This window comes from Gavia stellata, chromosome 11 (genome assembly GCF_030936135.1).
Source record: "Gavia stellata isolate bGavSte3 chromosome 11, bGavSte3.hap2, whole genome shotgun sequence".
Lineage (NCBI taxonomy): Eukaryota > Metazoa > Chordata > Aves > Gaviiformes > Gaviidae > Gavia > Gavia stellata.
In genome coordinates this window covers 10,420,152-10,435,661 of record NC_082604.1, presented here as the reverse complement: position 1 = coordinate 10,435,661, position 15,510 = coordinate 10,420,152, and the positions used below count along the sequence as shown (strand labels likewise).

The following is a 15,510-nucleotide window of genomic DNA, read 5'->3' as shown; positions in this document are numbered from 1 at the left end:
TATCCTTTGAAAAATGATTGCTACCCTGGAACTGGAAGAGTACTTTGTTCCTTCAGCTCAATTTGTTCCCTCCTTTTCATGTAAAAAGCTAGAGTGAAATCTATTGCAAGTCTGCAAACCCTTATTCTGATCAGATGCTTCATACCTTTATTTCTGTTAGCTGTTGTTAGTAGAAGGGGATGTTGTGACCTTGAGCTACAGAAATCACACTGTGTACTAGCTCCTAATTTTGAGATGTTTGTCGGTAGCATCTGGTGGAAGTGACTAGTAATTGTATCTATAGTCTGGCCTGTATACTTTCTAGGCAAGGCACTTTGTTCACCAGATGCCAGTGTGCACTTGAGTCCTTCTGGAGCATAAAAAGTCACGAAAAACCTTTGGACTGCTTTAATATTTTTGTCTTTGCTCATGTTAATCTTTTCTATCTTTAAGCTACAGGGTATGTTGAAACTTTATTCATTACTAGTAGTAATTTGTCTGTGTGCAGTTTGCATTCCTGCAAATTGCTTCTAACTTCAGCATTTGTAGCTTAAGAACTCTGGTTGTCTATTCAGCCGTAAGTACTTCAGGGTGTTCTTTATCCTGTGTAAAAGACTTACAAACCCAGCGGCTTAAGATGTAGTTCATATATGAAAACTTTTGAGCATGAGTTAAATACTTCAGATTCTAAAACTATTTTTTAGCACTTGTTAATGGTGGCAGTTTAGATGTGGCTGGACAGTAATTGGAGGTACTGGTTGGTGTATGATGATTAATGGCAGTAATGTTGTAGAAGTGGCATGATACAAAAGTTGAAAGACATCAACTACAACTCTTGAAAAAATAAAGACCTCTCTAGAATTGCTATATACCTGTGTAGTGCTAAGAAACTAGGAGGAAAGCTAACTGCTGAGCTGCCAGCAGCGTGTCCAGCCTTCTGAGGTCTCCCATCTGTGCAGACCCTGCCTTACTGACTGAAGAGCTGACAGGTTTGTATTGTTGTACAGCTGCTCTTTTTAGCTGTCCTTGTGTCCGAGTTCAGGGGGGTTGTGTCCCACAAAACATTTCATGTACAGCTCACCTCAGCTGAATGCAGCACAGAACTGGGTTAATACTGGTGTGTGTCTGAAGACTAGCTCACAGAACAGTCTGGTGCCTCTGAGCTTCACTATTTGAATTCAATGGGTTCTATAGCTAATGCTATTGCAAATAATAGAACAGTTTATTATGAGATTGGAGAAAAGAATATGACCTTTTCTATCAAGATAAAAATAAATTTCCACTGAAGACCATGGCATTTGAAAATGCGTTGCAATTGATCCTGGCTTTGGACATGTGTTTGGAAGAACTAGCTTTCTGGTGTGTGTACTAGGTGCTTGATCTCCCTATCAGGAGGTTCCTTAAGAGTTATTTGTTAATGATCCTATGTGTAAGCTTCTGAAAAACACAGCAGAGTGCCTTTCTTTACTGGATTAGTGGGGGTAATGCTAGCCTGAACTTCCAAGATGAAGAAAGGATCACATGTTCAGGGACTTAGTGGATTTGTTGAAAGTGAATTGTTTATCTCAACATTCTGAAGGCTTAAGAGATTTCAGAATGTCATCAGATGGCAAAACCTCTGCTTTTTCACTTATGGTGCTGGGCTTTTTGGTACACTGACCTTCTAAAGTTAGTCTTTTCTTTGCGTAGAATAGGCTACTTTGCTAGCTGCTGCTTGTGTTTTTGTGTGGCTCCAGAAGGACAGGTGAGTTTATACACAACTCTTGGATTACGTGGCATCAGCTGTATGGTTTTTCATAGCTCTTGCTTATATTCTGAATAGCAGAAGTCTTCTAAAGGTGGCAAATGATCTAGTTCCATCCAGCTTGCTATGCTTTAGTTTCTGGAGAAAGTAGTTACACAGTGACAAAAACTGAGTATCAGAAAATGCTTTTGCCAAACATGGCACCTTGTTAATAGATCCCATGTTAGGATGTGGTGTGGCTTTAATGTCAGTGTTAAATGACAGAACCCTTTCTAAAATACAGTTCAGTCTTCAATACCGTGCTCAAGGACCTGCATCAGTAAACCTGAAACTGCAGCGAACAGAACAAGAAATTAGATGGTCTCACCTTCTCAGTAATTAGAACATTGGAAGTATACTTCCACTGTAAGGTAAACTAGCTGTGGAGGGTCAACATCCTTGTATCTTAGTTTTCCTATCCTGGGGGCATCAACTAGTATAACATGCTAGAAAACTAAGAGTTTATAGGAGCAGATACTAGGTAAGACTGAATACCACCCAATGTCCAAGTGAAGTGCTCCTAACAGTAGCTCTGCACTGCAACAAGTAGCCTGAGGTGTTCTGGCATCTCTTGTGAAAGATCATGAGTGTGTTCTGTAAATATCTGCTAGAAATGGTCTAAATCTACTTGGCTTGCCTTAAATTAGGGGATGGCTTATCTCATGGCTTCTCCAGTGGCTTTCTAAAACTTTTTCTCACTTATTTTCCATACTGTCTTACTTGCACATGTAGGGAAGTGTGAGGAGAAGAGAGGAATGAAAAAGGTTTAACTATTACAGTCTCCAACCCCTTTAGAAGTAGTTATGTAAATATTTATCTGGCACATTAAAATGTTCTTTTCCAATTTGTTTAGACTTTGTAGCTGGCAGCTGTGCTATCTGTTTCAGTCCTATAAAATACTCTTAAGAACAAATGAGGCTTGTTCTTGACTGGCGTTCAGATACGATCATGAAACTCGGCATGCTTTTGTCGGTGATTATTCTGGACAGATCACTCTCCTGAAGCTTGAGCAGAATACATGCTCAGTTATCACCACACTCAAAGGGCATGAAGGTAAAGTAACTCCTCCTCTTAATTCCATTTGACCCAGATTATAGTACCTCTTTTAAATTGGGATGAGACGGTCGGTTGGGTATCTACCTTGTAAGGTAGATGTTCAAGGCTGTACATATGACTGTTTCTCAAAGAATAGACACATTCTTGCTGAGGGGAAATCTTAGCCTTATAAATACTGACGGGTATTTTTATGATGGATGAAAAATAAAGGTAAACATACGCATTCAATTAAGAACAAGTTATCCACTAGATGGCCACCTTTAAAAACTTCAGTCTCCTTAATGTTTAAAAGAAAGGACGAGAATGTGTCACTTTTTTTTCCTGGAGAGCTTGTAGTACTACAATAATACCTAAAGCAGCTTTAGCAACCCCCAATCTAGATTCTAAAAAGCCACTTAATTATTCCAAATGCAGACTTGGCGGTTCTGATTAGTCTTTATGAGACTCTAGTTCTGTTTCCTATGTTTAGCTGAAACTAAGCTATATGCAAGAAATCTAGAGAGCCTTTTTGAATCAAAACTGTCTAGTCAAAGACAAATGTCTCATCCTGTGTAGTATAGCTGAAGTCCTTATATCAAATGAAGAACCAAATAGTCTGTAACATGATGTGGAGCCACTGTCTACTGTAATGAGTAAGGCAAGAATGCAAATCACAGAAGAATGTGTAATTTAATAATATGCTGAGAGAAATAAACAAGAGTTAAAGCCTCTTCCCATGTGGTACTGGCAACTTTCAAATCAGCTGACTGGTTTGCATTTGGGTAGGGGTGAATTACTGCGTCATGAGTCTCTGACCCACTGGAAAAGGCTGCCTTGTTTAATATCTGTAAGTATAGAGTAGACTTTGTTAAAGCTGGGTGGACTCCTGATTTATGGATGACTGTGAAATGATAAAGCTGGTTTTGAATGCAAGAGGCAAGTTGAGATTTTTCAAATTATAAATGCCTCTTCTGCTTTCAAGCAGAATTTTGGATTGTTTCAATTAAGAGCAAAATAATTCTCCTGGTCCTAGAGACTCCTCTACTTCTGCATGCTTCTGCACTAGCGTGTGTTCAAATGCAACTCCTTGATAGATGTTATTGTTAGTCTGAAAGCAGTATGTCTCGACGGGGCACTACATATAGTGCGTATTCTATCTATTGAGTTGTGGTGGGCTTCCAAGCACCAGCTTCAGCAGTGCTGTCCACATAGCAGACAACTTTGGCTTATATAAAAGTTCCCTAAGGGTACTGTGATCTTCAAAATGAGAATTGATCTAGTATAAAAGATGATTTAAATTTGAGGGGCAGAAACAGGTTTTTTTTTCAATTGGTCTAATAGTAGCTACTTCATCTTTTTTCCTTTTTTTTTTTTTTTTGAAGCAAAACAGATCATGTGTAATCATTTTTCCTCCAGAGTATTTGTGTAATATTCTCAAAGCCTGGTAACTTTAAACTTAAATGGCATCTAGTTCTTCTCTGAGTGCAGCTGTGTTTGCCAGACTTCAAAAGTCTGACATCATCTTGTTTCCTTTCTAGCTCTTGCCTTACTGTGACTTCATAAGCAAGCAGTGTTTGCTTTGCAGTCTAAATGGTTTTAGAGCTTATCCTTCAACAGTCAGCTTCTGGAATTCTCCATATTTAACAGCCTACTCTGTGCAATGCTGAGATAATACTCAAACTGCCTTTTATGGTGCAGATGCTCACTGTTCTCTGAGACAGCTATTCCCAAAGGGGTCAGTCTGAAAACAGTGTAGCCCTAAAGGAGGCGAGAAAAATCTCTTGCTCCAGGGAGCTGGAAAGGACTGATTTGGGCTGTAATTACCATTCATCTTGCTTTCAGACTAACAACTGAGCAATGGAAGGATGTTTTTAAGGGAATAAAATGTTCCTGCGACTTCAAAACTATAGGCGGCATGAGTGACAAAATTACTTCTTTAGTCTCCTGTCTACCCATGCATATGGGTTTAGTATAAGACTGCTACTGTCAGATGACTCATTTCTTTCTATGTCTGACTAATGAGGTTGGGCCTTCTGAAATCCAGTTTTGTAATTTAGTACTTAGTGGCCAGATTTGCTAACAGCAGTGAAACTGTCACTTATTCTAACTATTTTAAGGTTGTAAATGGTTATGTAAGGGAGTTGGTTTACCTGTGAACACTGCATGCTGTCCTGCAACCACTGACCAAGCATCTTACTGTATTGTAGATACTAGTCTCTGCTTGGCAATTTTTATTACTTTTCATCTGTCAACGATCGCATAGCAGTCTGCTGACTCTTATAACCAACTACCTAAATACAAGAGGCAGAAAGCTAGTAACTCAAACTTTCTAGCTTAGGCTTTGCATCTAACTTTGTTCTTAGGGATGTTTTGTTCTGTTGTCAAATGCTCTTTGCCTCTCTAGCAGGACTGTATCTTGCTGTTGCATGCTGTCCTTTGCCTTAAGGCTTTCAATATCTGTTACTGTAGTAAGAGAGTACCTCAGGTTTCACTTTAATGACCTAGAAGAGCATCATTGTGTTGGGGAGTGGCTCCCTTAAATCTAACTGCAGAATGTTCTTTTCTAGGAAGTATTTCTTCCCTGTGGTGGGATCCTGTTCAACGACTGCTCTTCTCAGGTGCCTCTGATCACAGCATTATCATGTGGGATATTGGTGGAAGGAAGGGGCGAACACTGCTGCTCCAGGGACATCAGTATGTAATGGTGTCTTATTTTTCCTACATGTTCTGAAATGGACACAGAGTCCCAGGAAGACTAAACAGCATGACAAATACTTGAATCTTTGTGAATAATGGAGATAATAACTTTTTGCAGAACTCTGAGGACTTTGAGGGGGAAGAAGAATAATCAGTACTAGGAAAGCATTACTGATAAATCTTTTTTTGCTCATGTTTGATACTTCTAAACCAGGGGTAATGAGAACATAACATAAAAGTAGGTTATAGAAAGAGATGGGTAAAAATCCTAAATCATCTTGCTTGGACTTTATGTAAAAGTTGCATGCTTCTCTGTTGTAAATACTTCACTGAGTTGCCCGTGAGGGTGGGGCTAGAAACTTAATGTATAAGCATGTTTGTGTACCCATGTAGAATAAGCTTCAATATGTTCCTGTTCTCTGTCTCTTTCTATCAGTGAGGTGATAAACTGATTGGCTAAATTACAGGGGTGGTCTCTCGACTTCAGAAAAGCATGTCATATCTCTGCTGTTCTGTGGATTAGGAAGTTAGTTGTCTGTATTGAAACAAGTCTTTATTTTTACAGAGACGCAACACTAGCTGCCATTTTTAAATCTAGGGCTTTAATCCAGTCTGACAGGCAGTTCACTACTGAACATATATTCTACTTTAGAAATGCAGTGGTAATAGAGGTCTTGTTTATGTTTAAAGATGTATTTGTATAGTGCATTCTCCTCTTGTCTAATTCCATAGATGCCTCCATCCACCTTTGATCAAGACTGATAGCCTTAGCCCTAGAACTCTTGTTAAATCTTGAGGATTTAGTTTTATGGCTAAAGAACTAATAATAGAATACTGGTTACAAAAAAGTAACTGAAGTCAGTGACTGGAGGACTTTATACTGCTGTTACTGCTGCATCATGTGTCCTGGTGAAGACTTATAACACTGTTAGTTTCTCTTCAAACATCACACTTAGCAGCAAACTTCATACTGAATGGGAAAGTAAGTTCTTCTGAGAAGCAGAATGGCTTTTTTAATTCAACTTAGATGTTGCAAAGCAGTCTAATACTGTTGAGATCCTTTTGTTTAGTTTCTTAGGGTAGACTTTTATTTTGCCATGACTTTATTTAGGATTAAACTGTCTTACTGGTGAACGCATGCTTTGCTTTGCAGCTACAGACTTACTGTGATTTGTTAGCAAAAGTGGAAGCTCAGTCTGCTTTCTAGCTGTATCTTGAAACAAGTATTTCTCTTCATTTTTCCAGTTGTCTGTTTTAATAACTGACTCTCCTTGCCAACACAGAAGAGTATTTGCACACATACTCTGAGCCAGTTGACACTCAGCTCACTGTCAGTGTTTACTGCCAGCAAATGTTAACATGGAACTGTACCTCTGGTATTCTGGTCAAGCCTATAAGAACACTATTCTAGGCAACATCCTGATGCTAGGGTAGTACTTAGGTGACAGCATCTGTTCACTCATCTTCACAGTTCTACTTAGTAGACTTAGCAAAGAGTTTGGAAATCAGTTTTGCTTCCTAGGTAGCTTTACAAGGATAAATCGGGGTTTGCTGTGAAACTAAGCTTTGTTTAAATACCTATGGGCAAATAGTGTCTACTTTGTTTGCAGTGACAAGGTGCAGGCTATCTGTTACATCCAGCTGACACGGCAGCTGGTATCTTGTTCAGCTGATGGCGGAATTGCTGTTTGGAACATGGATATCAGCCGAGAAGAGGTAAGATCATGTCCTAGGTCAAACGTTTTTTTTTTTTTCCTTTTCAGAGGCTGATGTGGCTTTGGTTAGTCAGTTCTTCAGGCTGTTTTCCTCACATTGCCTGAAATTTTAAGGCTGAATGATGTTATTAAAACCTGCTGTGTTTTAGTGGCTGTACATACTGCATTGTAGTAGATGGATTCCCAGGACAGAAGTGCAGGACAGGTTTGGGACTGCTTAGAGTCTTATCTCAAGGAGACAATATGTTCACTGGAATGGCTACAGCTCTTGCTACTGGAACACTCTAAAGCAGGCAAGCTTTTGCAGTAAAGAAACCAATGGACTGTGCTTCAACAGTCTTGAAATAAGTTCTGAACTCATGTCGAAGCAGGTAAAGAATGAGATGCTGTTTTTGAGATGCAGTTCAGAATGTAGAGATTCAGTTCCCAGATAACATTTTTATTTTTTTAAGAGCTCAGTACACAGCAACTGAGCCTGACATGCACATTCTTTCTGCATCAGTTCATATCCATCATAGGAGCTGAAAAGATGTATATTACGATCATCTTTAGTTAAACCATAATTATAGGAGTTTTGGTTGCCCCCATAAAGCAGTATTTAAGGCTGAGCCTTCCTTGCCCTATTGCTTTTCCTTAAATGCAAGTGTTATGATTAAGAACTGTTTTCTGACGTGTGTTGAGCTGTCACCTTAAACACACTGAATGCTTTGTGTGATGCTCCTAACATTTTCAACATGATGATCTCTCTTCAAAACTTCTGTGGTATTATGAAACTTTGTAGTTGCAAGGAATTGATTTATACTACAATGGGGAAAACAAAATGTGGCCATTTCTCTTCTGGATCTGCACGCAATAATTAAGGGATCTTCTAAATAATAGACAGTTTTAATACAATTAAAATAATATGGTTAACTTAAAACAGCTGTAGTGTCTCAGAACTCATTGGTAAAACATAATCAAGCCCAATCCAAAAGCAAAGAAACTGAGTGTTTGAGGAATGATGAACATACTGCCTCTGAAGCATTAGCTAGCGAGTCATGTTATAGGGTATCTTCAAATATGCACTAATGCAAATAAGACTAGAAGACAGACTTTTTTGATTAGAAGGAATGGTAACCCCACCGACAGCTGTAGTATTGATCTTGGGCAGTTCCAACTGTATGTTGGTAATAGTGTTGGTAGTGTTGGCAGATTTTTACTTCCTATTTAATGCCTGAAATTAAGATGAAAAGAGTAGGAAGATAACCTGTTTTTCTGTTAGAGGGAGCCAGAAAGTGGATTGTCTTCTCAAAAATGCTATTACATGAAAACTGCTATAGTAAGTAACTGAAAGAAGCAATGTAGAACATCTCACTTAGTGGGGAGGCGACTCATTTCTTCTACTCTCCACCCCCCACGCTGGACTTGTTACTGCCCTTTACAATATTTTCCACTAGCATGGGAAGGAAGGGGATGCAATCAAGGCTGAAGATACAGGAACTGGACATCTGGTATTAATAAATACTCATTATGAGATGGTGGTGCAGCTGACAAAACTATTGTTTTATTACTATCAACGATGGATGTAAGTGAATTGAGGAGAAAAGCTTCTTTGTTGTTCCAGCTTTCCTCCTCTCGGCTTTCAGGGAGTCTCCCCCATCAGATGTATAAAGTTGTATAGAATGTATATTCTATACAACTAATACTTGTAATTCAAGTCTTTGTACTAGTTCTAATTCAAGTCTATGTTCTAAAAAATATTGTGCCTCTCTTTCTGTCCCTTACAAGGATGGTCAGTTCAAGTATCTGAGAGTGTTGAAATGTGTGAAAGCTCTATTTTCATTTGGCCTAGTCCATTTATGGCAGGAAAAATATGTGGGTGGGAGAAGGGATGCTTAATGAAGATGTGGGCAGGATGGAAAATGCAGATGAGTTCTTAATTATTTCAAACTGCAATCCTAGGGAAGCAGAAAAGATGTTTACTTCCAGAATTTACTTCTGGACTCCCCCTCTTAGAGGGAATGACTGCCTCATAGCTTCTGCAGCTTGGATTACACTAGCCCTTAAGAATCATCTGGACAACCAGAGCATCAGTCTTTGAATGTGTGCAGCAAGTTTAATAACTTAGATGTTTGAATTAGTTTTCTTATTAAGGCAGTAACATAACATACTGCTGTGGGCTTAAAAAGTATAGGAGGTGTGTAGGGTAACAAACAACTGTAGTCTTGGGTTTGGGGTTTTTTGTACTAAACTTCCTATGTAATATACCCTAGGCAATCTATTGTTGTAATGTCCGGAGCTGAGACAGGGCATCTTTCCAAGTAAAGCTTTACTTTGGGTTCTTAAAACAAACTTCTTCGGCTGTTGTATGAGGAAAAATAATTCTGATTGTTTGCATCTCTTGCTCTTTTGTAGGCTCCTCAATGGCTAGAGAGTGATTCCTGTCAGAAGTGTGAACAACCTTTCTTCTGGAATATAAAGCAAATGTGGGACACAAAGACATTGGGGTTGAGACAGGTGAGATCGCTAGTTTGAGTGCTTAGCTGTACTTCAGCACTTAAGCAAAATGCAAACAGAAAACCACTAAAGCTGTTAGATATTTTAAGCTGTTGGTATTTTTGCTGCTTTGAAGTGAGGGTTTATTGAGAGGTCACAGCTTCTTGGCAGTGCTAAGAAATTTCCAAATTCTATGGAAAGTGTTGCATGAAGCTTCCATCATGGGGCAAAGCAGGCTGTGCTGGGAGTGCTCTGTTGGATTTCACCTAATACTTCTATGCACTGGAGCTGTGGGCAGCTACTCCTCAACTGTTGTGTAAAGTGGCACACAATGCCCCATAACTGAGCAAATTGCAGCCTAACACGTTGCAGGGCACTCAGTTCGGTGAAGCAGTGATGGCCCTGCTCTTGCTGAGCTAGAATGTGAAAGCTTTCCAGATAGCTTTCTTTTTGGAGGAACTGGACAGGCACCAAGACACTCATGTATTTCTGGCTTTCTTAGACTGTTATTTCCTTGGTTGCTTGTTGAACCCTCTTTTTTCCCTGCTCCCAGAAGGGTGGACAGGGACAATATGGAGGTAAAGCCATTAATGGCCAAGACTTTGGTAGAAGTAACAGAAGACTTCCTAACAGGTTGCTTCCTAACAGGTTACAAAACAGAAGCTTTGTTGCTCTTGTTCAGTGAACACTTGGTAAGGTGGTCAAGTGGCACAATATAGTGATTTTTTTTGTTTGTTTGTTTTATTCTTCCTCTATGAAGCATCATTGCAGAAAATGTGGGCAAGCAGTGTGCGGCAAGTGCAGTACCAAACGGTCAAGTTACCCCATCATGGGATTTGAGTTCCAGGTCCGTGTCTGTGATTCCTGTTTTGAGTCAATCAAGGATGAAGAGTGAGTATTAAAGAGTAATAAATTAAAGTTACACTGCTGAGGTGCAGAAACACTTGTGGTTGCTCCACATCCACACACAATGCTACACAAAGCATGTGCCAAGCTGCCTCTCTGCTAATAGGTCACCTTTGCCTTGGGCACTCAAAGCACTACAATGGCAGAGATCCTTCAACTGTCTCTGTAAGCTGATTTGGATCAGAGGTGGTATTACAACTTTTCTTATCCACTTTATTTCTTCTTTTCCATGAGCCCAGGTCTAGAGTTGAAACGTATTTGTCTTAAGATTTCTGTTTAGGTAAAGGCTATTGATTGCACTTCAAATTGCTAAATGGGTACCTGACAGTGCATCATAGCTGCCAGGATGTATATGCATTATTTCATGTACACTTACTGAAAACTGTTTCTACGGGAATATTTTTCAGAGCCCAATATTATTTTCACCGTGCAAGCAAATTGAATTAAACATTATTTTCTGTCTCGTTAAACTCTTCTTACCAATGAAGGAACCCCCTTTTTTTCTTTATACGAACAGCACTTCACCGTTCACTGTCTTGTCACTTCCCTGGCCACCTGGAGTGCTAAAGGACCAAAGGAACTAGATGCCAATTTTTGGGGTGTTTGGGGTTTGTTTGGTTTGGTTTTTCTTGGTTCGTGGGGTTTTTGTTTGTTTGTTTGGGGTTTTTTTTGAAAAAGGGAGGTGCTGTGTCCTAATTGACTCACTGTAGACAAGAGGAAAAAAAATGTAGCTGAACTTGACTTTATAACCAGGAGTAGAATTATTTACTAATGCAGTGTCCCACTTCTGCTCTACTACTATTAACAGTCAGGCTGCAGAAGGCCAGGAAATGTCACACCTGTATAACTACATAAGCAATGCCTTAGCATGACTTGCTAATTTAATTCTGTCCCCTTTAATATGGCACTGCAGTTCTCAGGACTGATTTCTTAGTACTTGAGCAATTTCTTTTTCTTGTAAGTTTATTTTGCACTGCTATAATTGATGCCATCAAGCTTCATCTGATGGCTGGCTTTCATTTGAATTGTTCTCGTGCAGCCGTACTTCCTTGGCAACATTTCATGAAGGAAAACATAACATTTCACACATGTCCATGGACATCTCCAGAGGGCTGATGGTGACTTGTGGGAGTGACCGGATTGTGAAGGTATTCATGTACCTCTTAACTGTATTTATTACAGATATTTAATAGAGAACTAATGTTTGTATAGACTTTTTTCTTTCTGACATCTGTTGCTACAAAGCTAACTGTTGCAGGCAGCTGAATGAGGAAATGACCTGTAACTACACTGTATGGAGTCTAGCTGTCAGAACTGGTTACTGTTGGTGTCCTCTGGACAAACAAAGCAGGCATCAGCAGTAGAAGAATCTGCCAGTGGCCTTAAAGACGCAGACATGATGAAACGTGCAGGCTTCCTTTACTCTGAGCTCCCTGGCTTCTTGGAGCATTGCCACTAAAAGCTGTGACATGGAAATCAGACTGATGTAGAATCTTGCTGTGCTTAAGCTATACATCCGCCATGCATGTCAGAACTGAGACTGTTCCAGTCTGTCCCTGTTTTTCTGTAAGCATGTTTGTAACAAACTGCGGAGCACTCTTTAAAACAGACGTACAGAGAACTGCTAGAAGACTCTCTTGAGCCCTAAGTTTGGCTTTTGGTTTGTAAGGCTGGTATAACTCTTTATGACATTTTCTTCAAGTATAGTTTAAACAGAATTTGTTACCTTGTGTCCAGGGAGGTCTTTATGTTTGCTTCTATGCCTCTTACAGAAACACCTCTTAGGTCTTACAATAAAGCTATGTAATTCTCCACAATATTTTCTTCCAGATCTGGGACATGACGCCAGTAGTTGGTTGCAGCCTTGCAACTGGCTTCTCTTCACGCTGATCTCGTACCTGACAGGTTTATGCACCTTATGTACAGCAATATGCACCGAATGAATGGAATCCTTCTTAAGAATATTACTGCAAACACTGGTTGCTTGATTCTTCTCCTGCTGCTGTTCCAGGATGGGCAGTCACCTTTGTAGAGCACGGCTTTTCTGTTGGGCTCACCAGGAATCTCCTTGGTGCGGAAGTGCAGTTTCGCAGCCTCTTGGACTAACATAAAATGGCTTACCTGCAATATGACACCTGATGAAAGGACCTGTTGTTTCTCGGTTTACATATGTAGTGTTAACAATGTGCTATCTCTGCTGATATATCTTGTACAGATACCTTGTAGCTAAAACATTATCAGAGTAAAATGAGTGTAGTAAATTCAGTTTGTGCAAATAGTAAAAATAACTTATTCTCTCTTCCAAAAAGCAGTTCTGTAGAAACACTTTTGAGCAGTCACTGTCTAAACTGCCTCCAAAAGGTATGTTGGTTATTCCTATGGAAGGAGGAGATACTCCAAAGCGGCAGGTAGCTTCTTTCAGGTAAGATAGTAAGAGAACCTTTGATCACGCAAGATTTCCTTTATTGGCTTTCTTGTAGTGTTTGTCTTCAAGTTCAGTTATTAGTAAAATCACTTTTGTGGGACAACTGTTCTGTTCAGGTAGCTGGTGAGTCTTCAAACAATTCTAGGCTCTTTAAGCAGTGTTTTAGCATAGCTAATAAACTTCTGTAGTTCTTATGAAAACGTGTAGCCCAGCTACTCTAAAGACAGGCTGTAGGTATGAGCCGTATACTTTTACAACTCTGTAATGCTATTAGAATAAGAAGCTAAGCAAATCTGTCTTGTTAAATGTAATGGCTAAGAAAAAATGGCCAGCTAAATTTTAGAGACTTTTTCCTGTGGAAAGGCTGATGTTTCTTTAGCAAAGACAGGTTCCTTACCATTAAAGTGCAGCATAAATTCAAATACTGCCTTGGTGTTGCTTAAAACAGATAAATACGAAGCAATAATTACTGAGGTACAGAACAGTTGCTTTTTTCCCTGCACCTAGGTCTGTTAATCCTGAGATATCTATATTGATCTTTTCCTGTTTCAAAGCTGATAAGTATGAAGAAGAGCTGGGAGGCTTTTATGACTGTGCAGTTGGCACATACAGGAAGTAACTAGTGAGATATTGCCAATAAATTGGTCTGTCAGTTGTGTGAATTTCCTACATTTGAACACTGTAAGAAGAACTTATTTTGAAACTTTGAAAGCTAAGGTAGTATATCACAGAGTTTAAGCTTGGAGCTGTTTAGATTCTTATGAAAACAGATGCGTATGTGTGAGGACAAAAAATGTGGGTAGGTCAGCTGGCTCAGGATAGGTGGTCTTGCACAACTATCAAAGGTAATAGGCTCTTTCTGGCAGAGGACTTAAGGGTTAGACTGTCTTTATTTGCAGCAACAATCAAGTGGTGCTGTGAGTGTTAGTGAGTTCAAGTCCTAGGTGTGTAACTTGACACTAATAATCTGCATTGGACCATGTTGTAGGCTGAAATAGAGGAAGATAATGGTATCATTACTGTGTCATGATTCACTTGCATTTTAAGCCAAAAAGCTGATAGTCTCCAAAGGGCATTAGAATCCAGAATATGTTAGTCACTGTTATTTTGGATCTGGCTTTGTCTACCTTTCCGTGGGCCTTCTCTGGAAGTTTTGTGAAGAGTCTTTTAACTTGCTAGGCTTCCGTCTTTTGTGGGAATCCCAAAACTTGTCTTGCCTTCAGTTTGGGATTTAGCACTTGTCACATTGATTTGATTCATCCCTTGCTACGTGCTGTATAGCTTACGTTTTTTTGTGAAGGCTTATTTCTAAGCTATTGAGAGAAAATCAGCTTGTACTGGGAAAAAGTTGCAGCTTTCTGCTCTGAAGGCCTTCACCCTTGTAAATTAGGAAGGAAACTGAGTGGTTGAAGGGGTGAATAAGCCCTGATAATGCTCTGCATTCACTTTCAGACTTCTTCCTATCTGGCTCTAGAAGAGAATAGAAGCCTTCTTCCTCGCAGTGTGTAAGGCAGAACATGAGTTACATTGCTAGAACTGTTTAAGATCCTACTGTGGTAGGTAGGGTCATGAGTCAAGCTGGGAGATTGATGTAGATGTGGGATAAATAGCATATTTTTCAAACCAGGCGTTCTGAAACACCAATGATACTGAGGTGTAACTCCTTTGCAGCTAGTGCTCCTGAGATTCAGCATTTTTAGTTCTGATTAGTCAATGTGCCCCCTGTTCAGCATGCAGCTCACCCCCTTCCCTGTGAATACTTCCTCTGCTTCTTTACATTATGGTTTTGCCACTAGATAATATATTCTCTACTACATATTGTTAAACCTAAGGAATCTATTTTCTATAATTGATATACTTAAAGATAGTGCCAGTTCAGATATAACAAGACAATTATGGCTGCTAAATCATTAGTCATTTAAGTATACTCTTGGTGTTGAATGAGTAATGCTTACAAACCACTAAAGAGATGGTGTTTTTGTTTATGAACAACTATTTTGAAGGCACATACTCTCTCATGAAACTGAACGTACTTCAACTATGTCAGCTCAAGTGTGCAATTACTGAGAAGGCTTGATTTGAAGCATTACTAATCTCGCTTTTATAACCTCCTCCACTGGGGCAGGGAAGGGGAGCAAAGGGTACTAATGTGCTAATTCTTTACTAGATGTATTTCTGTACCCTGCATAGTTAAGAGATGCTAGATAAATCTGTCCCTTGCTCCTTGTTGTCTGTTTTTTAAACTTTGGTTACATGTACAATAAAATATTTCTTGATATTCACTTAGTCTATTTGGATGATCCATCTTTTTTTTCCATTCTGTGAATGCACAACCCACATTGTATGCTCTGGCTCCTCCTTTACATGGCCCATGTCCAAATTCTAGGTTGGAGGGAGAGCTTGGCAGATGTGTTGTATTAGAGCTGAATGAGCTGCAGCCGTGGGCTTAAAGGCCCATGATGAACCAGTGAGCTGAGAGACAAGCAACTGCTGCA

The 15,510-nt window shown here is 39.5% G+C and overlaps 1 protein-coding gene across 1 annotated transcript in view; it reads left to right on the top strand.

The window, feature by feature from the left end:
- Positions 1-15,297, top strand: part of WDFY1 (WD repeat and FYVE domain containing 1) — a 28,042-nt gene extending 12,745 nt beyond the window's left edge. The window contains exons 6-12 of the mRNA XM_059822744.1: positions 2,703-2,815; positions 5,365-5,491; positions 7,105-7,210; positions 9,604-9,705; positions 10,445-10,575; positions 11,630-11,738; positions 12,421-15,297. Of these exons, the coding sequence (XP_059678727.1) occupies positions 2,703-2,815; positions 5,365-5,491; positions 7,105-7,210; positions 9,604-9,705; positions 10,445-10,575; positions 11,630-11,738; positions 12,421-12,480 (748 nt within the window). The 3' untranslated portion in view covers positions 12,481-15,297. The remainder of the gene's footprint in view (positions 1-2,702; positions 2,816-5,364; positions 5,492-7,104; positions 7,211-9,603; positions 9,706-10,444; positions 10,576-11,629; positions 11,739-12,420) is intronic.
- Positions 15,298-15,510: the final 213 nt, after the last annotated feature.